Below are 19,124 nucleotides of genomic sequence, written 5' to 3'. Positions count from 1 at the left end.
GCCCCGCCTGCCCGCACCCGCCGGCCACCCCGTCCCGCCGGCCGCCTCCTCTCCGCTCTGCCTGTTTCAGTGTGTACGACACGCGGAAAGGCCCTCGGGACAGGTGCACGGGGAGTCGTGAGAGTGAGCGTCCCCTGAGTAACCCCCGAGCTCGGGAGGAGCTACGTGGGAACCAGGACGACCGTCAGAAACAGCTACAGGAACAAAGTCACCTCCCCGAAACTCTGCCGCCTCCTTTGACCTTGCCCTCTCCTCCCTCCCTCCCCGAAGCCGGACCCTCCGGCGGCCGCGTGTGGCGTCAGGCCATGTCCCTTCCCCTGAACTTCGAGGGTTCTCGTGGGCGCAGATGCCATCTCGACCCAGGACGCCCGGGCCCCGGCTCCAGGGCTCCTCCCTCACGAGCTCTGTGCCCGCCCCGGCCGGCCAGCTGCGTGACTGGGGACCCCGTGCCCTGGGAAGTCAGCCTCGTCATCATTCGGACGCCGTGGCTGTGGCTACTCTATGGAGAGGCCTCAGCTCCCCTCACGGTCCCGGAGACGAGACGTCTTTGAATCGGTGCCTGCCACGGTCCCCACAGTGCTGTGCAGCCGGACGCGCCAGCCTCCGACCGTCCCTGTCCCTGTGACTCGTCATCTCGTCTCCTCGAAGACGCCGTCATGTCCGGCCTCCCCGCTGCGTCCTCACAGCGGTGGCTCCAGCCCGGCCCACGTCCTGCCGTCTGGCCAGAGTCGCGGTCCTCGGGAGCCACCGCTCTGCCGCCCCCGAGCAGCTCTGCCTGCTCCGCTCACGCCCCGTTTACAGCCCCCACTCTGCAGGCCCGGTGTCCTGGGCGACCTGGCCGGGCCCCCCGTCCTGCCCTGTGAACGAGGGGGGCTTCTGCTGGGCCTGGGGCGCTGGCCTCCCGCTCCAGTCATTTCTTGTCTCAAAGACGCACAGACTGCTGGCCTCTCAGCGTCCAGGGACCTCGCACGCCGGGGTCCTGGACGCGACTGCCGTCCACCTGCCACCCCCACAGTGAGACTCGAGGAGGGGCGCAGGGCCGCCTAACGTCCTCCCGGGACACCGCGTGTCCCTGCCTTGCCGTTTAGGGACACGTGTGACACCCTTACAATGCGCCTGGTGCACGGAGCGCTCCGAGGGCCCCTTTGCCCTCACTGAGGCTCACAGACACTGCCTCGGTGAACAAAGTGATCCCGAAAGTTAGACCCAAAGCGATTCGCTCGGCGACACCGTGGTTTTGTAGGTGAATCAGCGGGAACACGTGGAGTTTAAGGACGAGCCCCGGAGCCCAGCTTAACGTCGGAGCCACTGGAACAGGGTGTCGAGAGCCTGTGCAGGGCGCTGTGCCGAGGGTCTGTCCACGGCACCCGCCGGCCCCGTCGCCTGCGCTCGCTTTTCCTAGACCCGGCGCTGCCCGGAGTCGCTGCCGAGACCGCCGGCCTCTCCAGGCGCGGGGCCGACAGCAGAATGGACGCGCGGGGCCCCTGGCGAAGAATTAAATATTCGGACTTACGAGACAGCCCCAGTGAAGGCTGAACCTAGCGGGGTCCTATGTCACAGCCCAGAGTCCCCGACCCCCAGGCCGCACAGCCGGAGGTGAGCGCGGGCGAGCGAGAGAAGCTGCATCTGCATCTGCAGCCGGCCCCAGCGCCAGCATCGCCGCCTCAGCTCCGCCTGGACCGGCAGGCGTTAGACGCTCGCGGGAGCCCCGGTCCCTGGCGCCAGGAAGGGTGGGGACCTGTCACAGCCCACGCCGTGCCTTGACCTCTGCGTCTTCCAGGGGGGACACTGAGGGTTTGGAAGCCTAAGTCACTTGACTCTTCTTCTAGACCGTGATATTATTTCACAAAAGTCAAGAAAACTCAATCAATACTGTAAATACTAACACCTTTAACCAAAGCATAAGAGTTTCCTTAAAACGAGAAGTGGCCGACCCCTCACGCAGTGATCGTTTGCGAATGCACAATGGTTCCTTCCCGCTGTCTCGGCTTCAGTCTGCAGGCAGAGCTGAGGCAGTTTTGACATGTTGTGACATTTCCGTGGAACTCCATGTTTCAAGGTAAACACATGCAGCTGCCCCTAGCCAGGGGTCGGTCTGGCAGCGCGTGAACAGGGCGCAGCCTGAGCGCCCTCCCGTCTCTGCCCTCCTCAGGTGGCGTCGCTGAGCAAAGCCCGGACCCAGGCGGAGCGAGGTGACGGCATCCACCTGTGCAGCGGGGCCTGCGGGCCGGTGCCGGCACCGCCCAGCACGCGCCCTGCTGGCTCGGATTTGCTGCTGGGCACGGTCCTTCCTCGCTCTGAGCACAATCTCCGCCACTGGCAATTCGCACCGCCCTGGCACGTGTGCCAAATTATCCGGGCTTTGTAATAACTAGGGCTACAAAGCAAGCCTGGGGGGCAATCCAGTGGGTTCAAGGCCATTCTGATCCCCCCCAACTCGACTTCCTATTAAACATCCTTACAAATCAGGGGGACGAGACCAAGAGGTAAAGAATCATAATTTGGGCCCAGAAACCAAACCCATTTTGCATGAGCCTCTAAACTCCCACGAGTTCTCTCGCATGTGAAGGGACGTATGGGGGTGACACCAAGAGTAGGGCCGGGGGGCCTCGTTGTTGCTGAGACCATCGCAGGATGGAGCCGAGCTTGGGCAGCCCCCGCCTGGAGCACGGGGGACCTAATGGAGGTGTCAGGGCCGCGAAGTCGCACGGCCGCTTCCCCAGTAACTGTCTTGGAAAACGAGAATGCTGTTTTCATCAATTCAGTGAATCACACGGATGGAAACGAAACTGCTTCTTGCACCCTGAGAACACACGAAGATTGCTCTCGGAGTTAGGCTGTCCTCCCAGATGCCCGCGGCCGGCCCAGAGCTGCGGGGGGCTGATCGCACGGCTCAGCAGAAGCCGAGAGAAGCAGCGTGGACACTGGTCCCCAAGCTCCGCCCACCCGCCCGAGCCTGCCGCGCGCAGCCCGGCATCCATCAGTGGCCGTGGACAGCCACGATTAGATTATAAAGTCATAACTGCGGTCGTTGTGCGTCTGCCGGCATAATTACATCAGCATGCTAATGCCGTTTTAATGGTCTCTAATGATGTAATAAGAAATAATGGAATTTACTTGACAGCTACATAACCATTAACAAAACATATTAAGCATAACTAGTACTTCCATAAAAACGCGGACGATCTCTGAAAGTGCCGGCTTGCGTGGCGGCCTGTCCCTCTCCTGGGACAACGAGCACCGCTGAGAATGCGCTCGTCACGGCAGAGCCACGTGTGGGCCACAGCCGTCCCCTCCCCGAGGCCACCGGCACAGCCAGCCCGTCCGGGCGCACGCCCTTGGCGTGTGCCACCTCTGAGCTGGTCCTGGGGTGACGCACAGGACACGCTCGCGTGGCTCGGGAGGGACAAAGTTAACACCGCACACGTGTGCACACAGGGACGAGAACCGGCGATCCCAGGGCGTAGTACAGCCATGAACGGCCAGGATGGGCCTCTGAGAAGTTGCAGCTCTGAACCACAAAAGGGACCAAGAGCAGGGGACTGGGGACGCCCCGCTGGGCCGGGTCACTGGGGAAGACCCTCCCTGGTGTTTGGGAAAACAACGGACGGTCAGGAAACGATCCCGAGGGGGCCCAAAGGAGTCTCACTCTGAAGCAGCCCCACCGTGACCCCTGCCCTTCGCCCACCGTTCCCAACGCCGACCGAGCCGTGGGGCCACCCCTGATCACGAGGCCACCGCCGCACCTCTCCTGTCGGCTCCTCGGCCTCTGCCTCTCTCCCCTCGATGGAGGGGCGCCGCTCCCTCACTCCCTCGTCCGCCACGCGCTCGCTCCCGTGGGGACTCGGGGACTCGGGGCCCCAGAGCTCCGGCCCGCGCCGCGTCTCCCCCCTACGGGAGTGGGGCCAGCCACGTGTGCGGCGGGTGAGCACGCGTGTTTCACAGGCGTCTGCGCCGTGCAGTCGCCGTGCTGGGCGCCCTATGCGAATCCTTGGCGGGGCCTCCTCTGACCGAGCTGAGGGTCCGGGGCGAGGGGCGCAGGTGATGGGCGCCATGTCAGTGCAGAGAGGGGCCGGGCCGGGCAGCGATGCTCGGCGAACCTGACTCTGCAAAGGAAGCAGCACCGCCGGGTCGGGCCTGGTGCTCGCCACGCCCGTCTGCGCCGCACAGCTGCACAGCGCCCACGCTCCAGCTCAGCTCCTGCATCTGACAGCCACGTCTGCTGGGGGTCACGTACCGCGGGACACTGGATCCCGCATTGGAGGGAACGCAGCTGGACCAAGGACAACCCTACAGGACCCTCGACATGTAACCAGCCTCAAAGTAAAGTGTTAGGGGGGGACTCCCAATGTCACCTCCGCCACCGGGACGCACGACCTCCCTCCACGGCCAAACCCCACCAGACAGCGGCCACCGCCCCGCCCAGGACCCTCCGCAGTCCCCGGTCACGTGGGCCTGCTCTGTCCCGTGACTCACTCTCCACGCGGCCGGGAACTCTCTGCTGGCGTCCAGCACAAAGGAGGGAAGCCACACCCTTCAAAGGGCCTCGTGGCCCCAAGGAGCTGCCCACCCGCCTCGCACCGTCCCCACCGTCCCCCGCTCCCCCGCCGTCTCAATGGGCGACCCGCTGGAAGCAGCGCGGCGCATGGGCGTGTCCCCTACCAGACCTGGCTCGGCCCCCTCAGTTCCTGCCAGAGGTCAGCTCCCCGAGAGCAGGGACCTCGCCCCGCCTGCTCCCGGCCCACCCCGGTGCAATGCGGAGAGCAGGTGCTCGGTAAGTATCCACTGAATGAGACTGTCCCTTGACCATCGCGTCCGCCTGTCACAGCTGACAAGAGTCCCTCGTCAGCTGCACTGGTCTCAGGTCCCAGGGGCCAATGAAGGGAGTCGTTGCCTGGTCTCCTGGGTCCGGTCATGGGGGGAGGGCCTGAGGACGTGGGGCCCCAAGGCTGCTCGCTGCGGTCCCTCCACACGCACACCCTGATCGTGGCGGGTCCTGCTGGCGGGTCACGGCGGGGCCTGCCCTCACCCCCAGCTCCCAGCAGGCGCTTCTCTGCCCAGGCGCCCGTCCACCGTGCACCAGGGCTGCAGCCTCTCACCAGCCCCTCCGTCCCTCCTGCCTGCTGCTGCGAAGCCCCCGACTCCTGTTCGGGCCCAGTCCCTCCCCTGGGATGCCGCTGTGTGGGCCCAGTCCGGGCTCTGCAGACGCCAGCTTCTGGACCCGCACGGCACGCCTCACCTGCACAGCGCACCTGTGAGGCAGGTGTGTGCCGGCTCGGCGGACCAGGCCCTGGGCTCTCGGCGCGGCCTGCGTTCTTCGTTCCGGTGCTTGCTAGGTGCGCCTTGCGCTCTGTGCTGCGGCCACACCCCTCTGCCGAAGTCTGTTCCCCATCCTCAGGCTCTCCTCTTCCGGAGCTTCCGGGCCCCAGGCCAGTGATGTGCTTCCCCTCCCCCACACGTGTCTCCCAGCGCCTTCCGCGCCAGCTACCTTCACCTGGCTGCCTTTCCCAGCAGGTGGGGCGTATCGGTGCCTGTGCCTGCTCCTAGCTGAGGCCAGGTCATGGCAGGTGCTCACATGAGTGACAGGGACCAGTGTCTGCAGGCCACGGTGGAGGCTCCTGGCTCCACGTTCTTGGGGTGGGGGCTCGGCTCAGCCTTGCCTTCTGGTCCTGAGCCAGGGGTGTTGCCTGTCCTTGGGCCCCCGTCAGAATGGCCCCCATGTGGGGCTATGCGCGATCCGCCCGCCCCCGCGCCTGACGCCCCACCCCGGACCTACACATCACCACTTGCTCCCTTTCCGCGGGGCTCGTCCTCCCAGCTCTGCACACTTCCCAAGAGATGGAAGCGGCCGCCCTCGCGTGCACCAGCTGCATGCGGCACCCCTGCCGCCCCGATGTCGCCGAGACGCACAGGGCCCTGGACGCCGCGCTCGGCAAGCGCTGGCCGAGCCCTCACGGACGCATCTGTGGGTGGCGGTGCAGGCGGCAGGGACCCCGGAGCCTCCGGTGGTCAGGGGAGCCTGCGGCGGGGACCCCTGCCCGGTGGGCCCCGCGCCCGCACGTCACGGCTCTTATAATTACGCTCCGATTCTAGCTGTGTTTAAATAACTCACCAAACCCCGCTGGGGTTTTCCTGTCATTTGCTGCTGAAGCAGCTCCTCTCTGACATAATTAACGGGAACCACAGGCGCACAGTTCTTTCCCTTACAGGCCAATTTAGACACGGAGCCCGGTGTGAGGCGGGAATGAACCCCGAGGACCCCGAGCCCCAACTCACGCGACGTCCGCAAAGATGCTCGCCGGCAGCGGCAGGAGGTGTGCGACGTCCTCCATCAGCTCCTTCCCCTTCTCCGGGCTCAGGGGGCTGTGGAGGGAGAGCAGAGACAGGAAGCTGCGTGACCCAGTGGGCTCGTCGCTCGGTCCCCACACGCTCCCACCCGGCCTCAGGATTCTGAGCGCCTGCCGCTCGCGTATTCCTGTCACATAGTGACCAGGCTCTCGGGGCAATGGGGATCAGGTGCTTCTTCAGCCATGATGAATCACCTGAATTTTCCAGCAATAAGACAAACAATTCAGTGCGAATGGAATTATTAGGACGTGTAATGGGCTCATCTCGGCCTCAATAGAAAATACAATAAAGAGGAGGGTGGGAAAGGAGAGACGGGGGGCGGGGGGAGCAGGCGCTGACGCCAAAGCCTCAGCACGGCAAGGCCAGTGCACAAAGGAAGCCCACGTTTAATGGGTTCGTTTCCAGAACGAGCCGTGTGCCAATGCACGGCCACGTCGGCGTCACGGTGAAGGGTGACAGCCGACGGGATGAACGGCCCACCGGCGGCTCTTCAAAAGGGGCGCGCGTCCCGGGACGACCCCCGCCAAGGCCGGCTCCCGCGGAAGAGCCACCGCCTGTCGTCTGCAGTTCTGACGACACAGCCTGAACCCCAGCACCCAGTCAGCAAATCACGTGTCGCCTGCGGAAGCTCGTTAGTCCCACCTCAAGGAAACATCCCATTGCATCGTCACAGAGAAACCGAGGAGCCGAGTTTCCGCCCCAGCTGGCCATTCGTCCACTCCCTCAGCAAACGCATAAGGCGCCCGCCGCAGCCAGCGCCGGCTGCAGGACACGCGACAGCAAACGAAGAGCGAGCCCTGGCCTTCGCGGGGCTTCGCTGCAGTGGGGGCTCAGGCGCCAAGGTCACCAACGAGCGAAAGGGGAGTGTGCTGCCCTGGGTGCGACTGTAACACCGGAAGTTCACACGCTGAAGCTCCAAGCCCAGGGCCTCAGAACGTGGCCTCGAGCAGAGACCGGGCGGGTGCAGAGATCTGCTGGGGGCGAGCTCCCTGGGGCTGGCCCTGACCACATCACTGCTGTCCCTTCAGAAAAGGGCGATCGAGACGCAGACAGACGCGCGGAGGGCAGACACTGAGGACGGCAGGCGCCAAGGCCTCGGGGCAGGAGGTTCCGGAAACTCTGGCCCGTGCGCCTCGCGGGCAGCGGGTGGGAGCGTGGGGGCCAGGTCAGGGGCAGCTGGGGAGGTGATGCAGGAGACGGGGCACCGAAGGGCTTTCCCAGGACCACGGGGACGCTGAGAACCGACGGGGACCCAAGGAGTCCGTTCACCGGGAGCCTCCGTGTGCTCGTCGCTCTCTGCCGTCTGCTGCAGCCGCAGCCGGGGGCTCGCTTGTCCCAAGCCGGCCGGTGCCCGGGGACATCTGCAGGTAGGTGAAGTCTGTGGGACTGGCTGCGGACCAGGACAGGTCCAGAGGGAGCCGTCCTGTGCGGGTGACAGCTCCGGGGCACTGCCCCGCCCGCGTGAGGGTGGACAGGCGACAGGGGCTTCCACAGCCCAGCGTCACAGGAATGGACACGTCCCTTAGAGGCCACCCTGGGAGCGTCTGTGGGTGGAGGGCCTGCAGCCACAGGAAGCCTGCGCTGGGATGCGGGACGGGCCTGTGGTGCCCCAGGAGGCGGCCATTCCAGGTCCCTGCACAGTGCAGGCGGCCAAGTCTCTAAGTCTCTAAGCAAGTGCACAACAGGCTGCGGAGGCCGCCAGGACGTTGGCCACCCTGGTCTAGGTCCAGGCCCAGGCCCGTGGCCAGTGACCTTGAGTCACAGGCAGGGGCGTGTCCTGTGTCCACGGACCTGGCCCGAGTGCCCGTCCTCCCCTTGTCCCCTCAGCTTCTGACCTCCCGAATCCTGAGCGCATCAGCTGCTTGGCTCCCGAGGGGCCGGCTGTGCCCCGGCCGTGTCCCCCGCTGACACCTGGGCACATGCAGCTATGAGGCCCGGTAGCCGGTGAGGCCGCGACCTTTCAGCTTGACTGCCCCAGCATGGGGAGGGGACAGACGCGGCTCATCCGCAGGCCCGGGGCAGCGCTGGTCAGCAGGCACGCACTGCACCACGTGAGGTCAGCGCCCACGCCGCCTGCTCACGGCCACGGCGTGTTCCACGCATGTGCTCACGGCGTGAGCGAAGGAACACGCGGGAAAACACAAAAACATCAAGAAACGAACGTTTCCTAAACCATTACGACGCGAGTTTTTAAGTGAACCCCGGCTAGCCCACAGAACTGCTGTGGAAATCAAATAATGCGATTTGTATAAAAGCCCTTGAAACCGAACCACTTCCGGTCCGAGGCACGTTGTCACTAGTGGCTGGGTCCCCACCTCGCCGTGCCACGTCTGCTGGCGCGCTTCACGAGAAATGATCCGGGCTCCGGCTTCGACCTGCGGGAGCGCCCTGCTCCCCGTCCCCCCGGAGGGCCCAGCTCGCCCGTCGGGGTCCTCAAGGCTGTTTTCTGTGGAATCAGTCAGAACACAGCCCGCTGCCCTTGAAAGCGGAGACGCCGCTGTGTCGTCCCTGCCCACCTCTGGTGGCTCGTCCCCGGGGAAGGCTCTGGGCCCCGCCTGTCCCAGGTCCCGAGACACCTCCGGGCAGTTACACAGACCGCGGGGAGCGCTGGGACGGAGGGGCCTGTGGGCGGTGTCGGGTGAGCACCCCGCAGACGCCGCTTCAGCCGTCGGCTGAGAGGTAACCCAGACTCAGCTGCTCCGTTTGGCGAGTTGCTCCTCACCTGACGTAGAGCTGAGGTGATCGAGGTCACGAGCCCGTGGGGGAAGCCACGGTCCAGGCTGGAGAGCAGTGTGGGTGGCTGTGCTGTCCGTGGAGACGCGGTGGCCTGGAGGAGGTGCCAGCACCAGGGAGAGCCACTGACAGAGGCGCACGGGGTCGCGGCTCACAGGGCACTTTGAGAGCTGGCAGAGCGACGCCAGCTGGAATTCTAGAGAGTGGGTGTGACCCGCATGCTGCGTCTCAGACGCCGGGTCCTGGAGAGGAGCCGAGAGCCGCGGGGCCGAGGGGCGAGCAGGGGCCCGCAGCCACAGGAAGCCTGTGCTGGGATGCGGGACGGGCCTGTGGTGCCCCAGGAGGCGGCCATTCCAGGTCCCTGCACAGTGCAGGGCACGGACCCCGTGGACGCACCCACACGTCTGCTGGGGCCCACTGGGGGCTGCAGGTGGAGACCAGCAGCCTGCGCACGTCGCCCGTGCTGGGCGTCAGCCGCCTCTGACCAAGCTTCGCTGCCAGATCCCGTGGATTCGTTTTCTAGCTTGTTTTAAACCAAAGAGGTAACGTGGTGAGGTGGGGCACGCAGAGGCTTCCTCATGAACCACAGCCCCCGTCAGCCTCATGACTGCACCCTGAGCCAACACCCCTTCGCCCCCACGGAGACATAATCAGATGATCCAAACAGCCCTGAAGACGGCGATGACGTTCGCCCGCTCGGGAAACACTGCGAGCCTCCGATGGCGCGAGCGGCACACGGCGCGGCCGGCCGCCTCTGCGGGCAGCGAGGGCGCGTGGCCCCCGCCTCTAGCGATTCCGTTCAGCGCATCGGACAGAGGTGGTGCCGATTGTGCTCGAAACGAGCACGTGCTTCTATTTTGTTTTTAAAGTACGTGGCCATCATCTGTCATGTTCTGGTCAGAACGTCCTTGGAAGGCGGTGGACTGCATCTCGGAAATCGATGGGCAGACGCAGCACGTGCACTGGCATCATCCACCCTGGTCACCTGGACGCCCAGAGCTGCCGTGGAAGAGACAGACGTGAGCACTTCAGAGGCTCAGGGTCACTGCCGGCCCCGCTGTCGGGTGACAGAGGGGTTTTTCCACTCTAGGCAGCGTCCCCTCTGATGCGAGGCACAGCTGCACACTAACACCGCCGCCGAATCGTTGGGAACGAGGGCGCTTCTAGGACGAGCTGCGGAAGCAAGACGGGAAATACGGCGCACGCATCGGTCACTCGATGGGGGTCCGTGAGGCGTGACAGCCTCGAGCACCCCCCGCCGTACAACGGCCCCCATGGTGCCCCCCAATCGTCGCTGGGCTGAGAGGGCGGATGAGACTCGAGAAAACGGGATGTGTCAGGTGACGAAGCAGCTGTGAGACGCCCCCCTCAGAACAAGGCTGTGAACTAACTCGAGGGTCAAGGGGCGTAGGGCGGCAACTCCGAGGGCCCCTTGTGCTCCCCGACGCTGAGGCCCCGCATGCGCCGCCTCGCCCAATGCTCCGGGCAGGCCTTCCCATGGAAAGGGTTGGAAACAGAGACCAGGAAAATTAAACTCGCTGCTCAAGGTTTCCCAAAGGAAAGCAGATCTACACACTGGTGTCGGCCAACGCGGGATGCGGGCGTCGGGAACTGTGTGTGTTTGGGGGGCTGCATCCTGAGCTAGACCCCACCTTAACTAAACTGCAGAGGATCTGCAGCTACAGCTCTCCAGGTCTAACTCTCAACGCTGCTGTGTCTTCTGCTAGGTGAGCGGGGACCAGGACTTGTCCGTGGTGCTGCCTGGGCGCTCACGGCCAGGACCCCACGTCTGATGCTGACCGTCTGTTTCTGCTGCTTCACGTCCTGATCGTGGGAACTTTACGATTTATTTGAAAATGCAAACGTAGTGAACCAAATGGTTGACAGACCGCAAAATAAAACCAGTCAACTTAGATACAAAGGTTTTGATGAGATGATATTTGAAACCAACAGATAACATGGGGCAGGCAGGTGCGGTGCCTTTAACACAAACGCCTAGCAGAGTTCCTCAAAGGAACCTCTATTTAGAAGCAGAAGCCTCGTCGCTGGCACTTCTAAAGAATCAGCTCTGCGACTGCATTTCTGGTACAATCCGGTCCTCAAAGGGCCTTGGGAAGAACCTTCGCATTCATTATGTCCATTTTCCTAGAATTTCCCCAAAGCCCAGCTGACGGGCACGCGTCCGTGCCGAGCCTTTGACGAGCTGAGGAGCTGGTGCTCGGCCTCCCGGGGGGCCCTGCTCGCTCCCTGGCCCCTCGCACACCCAGGGTGTCTGCTGGGCGCCAGGGGCAGCAGGCACCGCGAACGGCACAGCTGCAGCGTGTCTGCGGGAAGGCGGAGGCATGAAACCAGTGTCTGTGACGCAGCCATCAGAGGAAGAGAGTGAAGGCTTCAAGGAGAAGTCCCATCCCAGCGACTGCTGAGGAGCAGGACACTGCCCAGGAGGGCCAGGAACCAGAGAGACTGCTGTGGCCTCGGGGCGGGGCCTGGGGTGACAGGGAGCCGAGCAGGCGCGGGAAGGCAGGTGAGCCAGTCAGGCCATGAAGGGCCTCGTCCTCTGCCGGGAGGCCCCACGGGGTAGGCAGCGGGCCCTCGAGTGTCCTTGGTGCCCGAGCAGGGGCGGGAGTGAGAGTTTATAAACAGAAATGTGAAATGTGGTTCGGCTGACGATAGCAGATCCTGAGGTTCTCTCATTCGTGGGCTTGGGGGCCACTCGGTTAAAGCTGTTACGCCGTCTACCAATAGAACAGGCACCTCAGATCCTGTCGCTCTCGCGGTGTGCTTCCACACACGTCCCTCATCCGCACTGCAAAACAGCCCGCTGAGTCAAACTGAGCTACGTCTGACTCCCTTACGGGCAAAATTATACCGTTTATCTTTGCATCTCACTCCTCCGAGCGCCTTCGCTGCGGCCCCGCTACGGGAGGCTCTCGATATTTATCCCACCCACGGGCGGGGGCGCCGAGTCCAAAGCGCTGACAAGAGGCAGCCAGGCTAGGGCTGGGCCACGATTCGGGGCCCGAAGACCACCGTTCTTCTCAGAACTACCAGCCACGCACGCGAGAATTTTAGATTTAGGAAATGTTTTTGTTTCTTTTTTCTCATTAAATATAGACACGACCATGGTCATTTTTACTCGCTGTGGCTACATCCCTGCCATCTAAAATCTTCTCAAAGGGTAATAAATCCGTCATGCTAAAGATCGTCTTCGAAGGCAAATCAAAGTGCTGAGCGGTGACACGGCCGGTGACTTGTCGCATTGGTGAAGGGGCGTGTGCAGAGACCGAGGCTGCGTTTTCCGAACAGGAAGTTAGAGCGTGAGACGTGGTCTGAGGATGGCAGCACGACGGACACCGCACTGACGCCGGACGCGCGGCGCCCTCGCGGGGCCTCTCACGGCTCCTTCTCGCCACCGGGAAAGCGAGGGGAGGAGTGAGCGCGACACTGGCCCACGCCCCCTCCCGTGTCCAGATGGCTCGCTCCTGTCCTGCCGTCCTCCCAGGGGCTAGGTGGGCCCCACGGCCTGAGGGCTCTGGGTTGGCCAGGGAAGCACCAGGACGGGACCTGGCAGTTTAGCTGGGACCCCTCCCTCTCCAACCGCACTGGCTCCCAGGGGAGGGGAAGTCACAGCTGAGCAGGGTGAGCAGGGTGGGCGCTTTACACCTGAGGGGTGTAAGCAGCCTGACTCACAGCGCTTCTGGTGGCTCAGAGGAAAGAGGACAGGGCGGCCATGGGGTACGCGGCTCACCCCAGCAGGAACCCTGGGCCCTCGCGTGCACTCCCCAGGGCCTCAGCAAACGGAGAATGCGACCTCTGAATTTTCTCCCAGACTCTGATCCCCAGCAGGGGATGAAGGGTGGGACCGTGTGCGACATCTGGGCAGCCTCTCCCTAACGAAACGTTCGCGCCAACGCGCAGTGACGCGCCGGCGGAGACGGGTGCTTTAACGCGTCTGCTGTGAAGCAGGTCATGACTCGATACACTCGGTAATTAGAAGACGAAAATATCATTTGCAATTTCACTGATTGGCTTATCCTAAGTGGAAGAAAGTTTTGCAGTAAGGAAAACAGTGAGGGAGAAAAATTTATAACCAAATCTGTCTGTTTTCAGAATTTTGATGGGCGCCAATGGCAGCTCAGAAACGGTGGGAGTCCTTCCCGCGGCCCCCACCACGTGGCTGAAGCTCATGGACGTCTCTCCTCTCTCAGGTGGAGCTGTGTTCTCTCTGGCGGTTGCTGTCAGGTTGATGCTGCTTGTTTACTAAGCGGTTACTATGTCCAAGCGCCTGCTCCACGGGTATCACGTTCCCTCTTGCCAAGAGCCCCCCAGGCGGGGACCGCGACCACCGCCACTTCAGACGAGGAGCCCGAGCCCAGGGAACAGGCCCGAGGCTCCCGCCCTGCCCGTGGCCTCCATGTGTTTGGCCGTCTTCACCCCGTGGAAGGCTGCAAGGACCAGACAGAGACCGCGCTTCACTAGGACGGCAGGAGTGCCAGGCGCTTCCATGAGGGACAGCTGGGCCCATTAACCCTTGTCCACAAGCCACTGGAGCCTGCTGGGGCAGCCCCGTGCCGAGGGGTGACCAGGATGTTCTCCAGGGGACTGTGCTCGTCTCCAGCATCGGACTGACGACTCCCCTGCTGCTGCTTGTCAGCCTGCACGTGCTCACGACCACGGCAGCACCCCCATCACCCCAAATGTCCTTACCGCAGGGACATGTCCCAAACACAAGAAGAGAGGCCGCCCCAGCACAGCCGCGTGGCCCCGGAGCCTCTATCAGCTGTAGGAGGAGTTCCCTCTGGGCTGCGTGGTAAGGAGCCCGCTTTGCTTCAAACTCGCCTTCCGTCCTGTGACCTCTTCCTGTCACCCTAACTTGACATTGTTCTAAAATCATCCTTGTCAGACTGAGGATGGCTGTGGCCCTTTGTCCAGTCTTGAATAGTTGGTCTAGTTGTAAGGAGGATGAACATGTAAATGGCGAAGGACTGACCTACACCGTCCGTCAGAACATGCCCGCGAGGCACAGGTGCTGCCGGAGCTGAGCCACGTTGTCCTCCGCCCAGACGTGCGTGGACGGCAGGCGCGCAATGCCACGATGACGCTGTTACAGTCACGTCCCTTCTCCTTCTCATGGGAAAACCAAACATACAAAAGTCCTTTATTTTAAAGAATGGAATCAGATTCTTGCCAATTAATAGTTGATCTATTAAGACTTAAGCCGAGATCTGGTGAAATCTTGCCCCAGAGAATCCCAAATTACCAATTAATCTGATAACGGAGGCGGAACCCTCAATCTCTGTCTACGGCAGGGACAGAGGCGTGATCCTCAGCGTATTATGCCTGTGACAAACAGTGAGAGCTATTGACACAAAGCCGAATTACCTGCACGATACATTTTTTATCCTATTCATGCAGCAAAAGAAAAAGTGAAATCGGCCGAGAGAAGATCATTTTCTTCTTGAATCCATGCTGTAGCAGGTAAATGTTTAAGTCCCAATGTTATGGGCCGGGAACGCTCTCCAGGAGAACACACTCCGAGCGCAAAGAACCCCTCCCCAGCGACACTGCCTTCCTGCCAGGAGGTCAGCCGGGCGGGGGCACCCAGCACCCCAGGCCGCCTCCTCAGACATGCTGACCACTCCCTGGGCCGCTCTCCTGCCCGCCGACTGGCCCTGGCGCAGACACCAGCCCTGGTGGCCCATCCTGCTCGAAGCCTCCAGACGACGCACCATCCTCTGGGCTGAGCCCCAGGACCCCGAGCGAGGGCACCGCGGCCAGCGTCTCCTGCAAGTGCCGTCACCTTATGCTGTGAACCAGCCACTGGGTATCGGGACACGAGGGCACCAATGTCCTGGGGGGAGGGTGGACTCCCAGAGCAGCTCTGCAGTGGAGGTCCCATCAGTGATCACACACGCATGTGCGCGCACACACACGCCCCCCTCCCCGGGCCGCTCTCCTGCCCGCCGACCGGCCCTGGCGCAGACACCAGCCCCGGTGGTCCGTCCTGCTCGAAGCCTCCAGACGACGCACCATCCTCCGGGCTGAGCCCCAGGACCCCGCGAGGGCACCGCGGCCAGCGTCTCCTGCAAGTGCCGTCACCTTATGCTGTGAACCAGCCACTGGGTATCGGGACACGAGGGCACCAATGTCCTGGGTGGAGGGTGGACTCCCAGAGCAGCTCTGCAGTGGAGGTCCCATCAGTGATCACACACGCATGTGCGCGCACACACACGCTCACACAGCACACACATACACACATGCACACACAGCACACATGCGCATATGCGCATAAACATACATATATACAGCACACACATACACACAGCACACACATACACACATGCACACACAGCACACACTGTACATATGCGCATAAAGACACACAAATACACAGCACACACATACACGCACATGCACAGCACACACTACACATGCATGCACACAGCACACACACAAACACACACAGTACACACATGCACACATGCCCACAGCATGCACTCCACATATGTGCATAAGCACACATATATACAATGCACACACACAGCACACACAGCACGCGCTACACACATACGCAAACACACATATATACAGTACACACATATGCACATGGACACGCACACACAGCACACACTACATATACATGTACACAGTACACACACAGTACACATATGCACACATGCCTACAGCACATAAGCACACATATATACAGTACACACACATACACGCACAGCACACACAGTAGACACTACACATATGTGCATGAACATATGTATATACAGTATACACACAGCACACACGCACACACAGCACACACATGTACACATGCATCCAGTACACACTACCCATATGTACATAAACATGTTTATACAGTGCACACATACATGTGAATACACATGCACACAGTGCACAGTACACATGTGCGCATATACACACATTTATACAGTACACACAAACACACGCATGCACACAGTGCACACACATGCACTGACAGTGCATGCATGTCCACATAGTACACATGCATGCACACACACACATACGCACACACACAGACATAAACCCACAAACACACAGACATAAGCACACATCCATACAACACGTGATGCTTCCCAAGGAAGGGACGATGCATAACATGGGGCGTTGGACAGTTCAGAATCGGTAACAGGCTACTGAAATGTTTTGCGAGCGTCACGCTGGCCTTCCTAGCACAGAGCCGTGTGCTCAGTCACATCTGCACGTCTCTGCACAGCAGGATTCTAAAGCCGACCCGCCGGGCACTGCTAATTCTAAGAAAAGCTGCACGAGGACAGAGAGAGCCACATGGAGCAGACGCATCTTAGCAGAAACCCCTCGAAAGATAGTGTCGCCGCCTTGGTGCGAGCTCGAAGTGTCAGCTCTGGGGACATCTCCACACGCACGAGCGAGGACACCGTCTACAGCCAGAAAGAGTATTAACCGTTAATCTGGCTTTGATGCACGGTCTGTGGTTTGAACTCAGTGAAGTACGTCTGACAGTCGCGGTTTGCCACGACTTCCCGGCTGAGACCTGCCATCCGCCCTGGCGCGGCAACGCACGCGAGCCGGCGGGCTGCTTTCGGTCGGGGCGCGAGCGCGGACGAGGTTCACGGCGTTGGCAGGGAGAGCGGGCCTGGCTCCAGGCGGCCCTTCCCCACTGAGAGCGTCACCAAGTCGGGATCGACTTCCGAACTCGTGCAGAAACACCTGCACTCATGGACGCCGGAGAGCGCAAGCAAAATTTTACACACGCACACACACCTGGACACACGCGCTGCACACACACACACGTGTGTGTAGCTGGAACAGTTTTTCCTTTGAAACATCCCTTTCATTATGCAGAAACACCTGCACTCATGGACGCCGGAGAGCGAAAGCAAAATTTTACACACGCGCACACACCTGGACACACGTGCTGCACACACAGGTGTGTGTAGCTGGAAAAGTTTTTCCTTTGAAACATCCCTTTCATTGCTTGAAGAAAACACAACATTTTTATAAAACGCAGCATCCAGTGTCAGACTCATCAATGAGATGACCTGGGAAATGGGGCCGATAGCTGGTCACCTGCGAGGTACATGGTGTTCGAATCCGGTCCCTCCTCACACTTAGAGCAAAGTGAAGCTGAGGCTGGAACACTCTGCCGTGAGGCCTGGTTTGCCCTCTGAGGCAGGGTGACCTGAGTCCTGGTATCTGGAGACCGGCGTGGGAGACAAAGCCCGAGGAGCTTCCACAGGCCTGGAGCCAGCGTCCCACACGGACCGGTGCCCCTGCCCAGCCCGGGCCCGGCTCCCAACTCCCCGCCGGCCCCGCCTGCAGATAGCGCCGCGCCGTGTGCCCTGCGGTCTGAGCAGGCGACGGGGCCCCGCCCAGGGGGACGGCAGGGCTGTGCCTGGGGTTCATGTGGGGGAGAAGCCCTCAGGCCGGGGTCCCAGTGGGAAGCGCTGGGACAGAGGACGGCTGCCCCCTGACCTGAGACACCTGGCTGCCACCCCCATCTCCCAGGGCGCTGGGCCCGCGACACAATGACCAGAGCCACTCACTCGTCTGCTGTCACGATATAGCCGTACTCCTCCTCGGAGGCCGTGACTGCCAGGCGCAGGCCACCGTCCGGGCGCCCCCGAGCGCCTGCCCCCAGGGACGCGTCCACCTGCAGGGCGCCCGGAGCCCAGGGCTGGCGCCCCCCAAGGCCGTCGCCCTGGCCCCGCAGCTCCTTGGAATACGTCTGGCTCCGCACGTTCTCCACCCCGGCCCGCTCCTCCTCCCACGGCCAGGCGTCCTCGGCGCCCTCCGCTTTCCTCGTCTCCGCTCCGAAGGGCCCCGCGAGAGGGGAGGCCCCAGGCAGGCGCTGAGACCTGGGGTCCTGTGGGACGTCCCCGAGCTCGAGGCGCAGACGGTGGACCTGGCAGAAAGAGAACTCACGTGAGATGACATCTAGGAGGAAGACTGTCGACGTCCACGGGGCCGTCTGTGGCAAAGTCATCCACACGGGACGATAACGGGCAACTTGACATGGAAAGCTGAAGGCAAAGCCTTAACAGCCTATATTTAGAATTACATCTAGACGAGAAATTTTCAACCGAGCGGAGATGCGTATCAGAACCATGTACATGGGGGTCAGCGCAGCCTCGAGGACACACACGGGCGTCCGGTGGTGTCACGTGACGCTATCGACCCCATCCCTGCGTGCGGAAATTCTAAGGAATACCAATTTTCTTCTTTGTATTAACCATATTTTTCATACTTCTATGATGGTTAAATATTACTGAATAACCTGAAAACAGATGGTATGTATTTAAATACAATTTTGAATATAGTCTTTATACTTTTCTCAATTTGGGGATTATGGGGGATTTTCCCATTCTTTCCTAGAAAAACAAAACAAAACAAAACTTCGCGTTCCATAAATGTCCCCAAGCCACGAACAGACGACAATAGACACAGCTGTGGCTAAACGTGCGCCGGACACGCGAGACGGTGTGGCTCACCTGCTCGTCGGCCCCTCCACCGTCGTCCTGCACTCCGTTAGCTGTGAAAGACAGAAGTGGCTGAAACCCTCGTCCAGAGTGTCATCGCGAGGTGCGGTGGCACACGGCCACGGAGCCCTTCTCTGCATAGTGATGTTGGCGTGATTCCTACTCTGAACTCTGTTTACAGCATAGTAACCGTGCTCTGTGGGCTTCTGGGACGAGGAGGGGGTTAGCAGCTAAACGGGAACGGCAGAGTCGGTCACAACAACATCGTCAGCTCCGTGGGGCTGTGTGTCATCAGCGAGGAAAGACCAGTGTAAAACTCGAAAAAGTCAAGTGTCTGCCCCAAACCGTCTCACATGAGTTGTCTTCAGATTCATTGACTTGGGCGACTTCTCTGGGGTGGTCACTTCTCTAAATCAGCATCCCACCTGCCATTCCCACTGGCGCCCACCGCATCCTGAGCTCCCGAAGCTGAGCGACCTCACCACGGGCCCCTTCGAGATGCTCCTGCCCTGGAGCAGGCATCACCCTCTCAGTCGCTGACTGCCTAACCCACCC

The 19,124-nt window shown here is 61.4% G+C and overlaps 1 protein-coding gene across 1 annotated transcript in view; it reads right to left on the bottom strand.

The window, feature by feature from the left end:
* The window catches only part of PTPRN2 (protein tyrosine phosphatase, receptor type N2), a 299,480-nt gene that overhangs the window by 201,898 nt on the left and 78,458 nt on the right, over positions 1–19,124 (bottom strand). The window contains exons 7-9 of the mRNA XM_025044908.1: positions 18,582–18,622; positions 17,637–17,995; positions 6,277–6,363 (exon numbers count right to left, since the gene is read on the bottom strand). Coding sequence (XP_024900676.1) covers positions 6,277–6,363; positions 17,637–17,995; positions 18,582–18,622 — 487 coding nt within the window. The remainder of the gene's footprint in view (positions 1–6,276; positions 6,364–17,636; positions 17,996–18,581; positions 18,623–19,124) is intronic.

The sequence above is a fragment of the Pteropus alecto genome, unplaced genomic scaffold, assembly GCF_000325575.1.
Source record: "Pteropus alecto unplaced genomic scaffold, ASM32557v1 scaffold320, whole genome shotgun sequence".
Classification (NCBI taxonomy): Eukaryota; Metazoa; Chordata; class Mammalia; order Chiroptera; family Pteropodidae; genus Pteropus; species Pteropus alecto.
The sequence above is the reverse complement of the archived record's forward strand: the minus strand, read 5'-3'. Positions and strand labels throughout refer to the sequence as shown.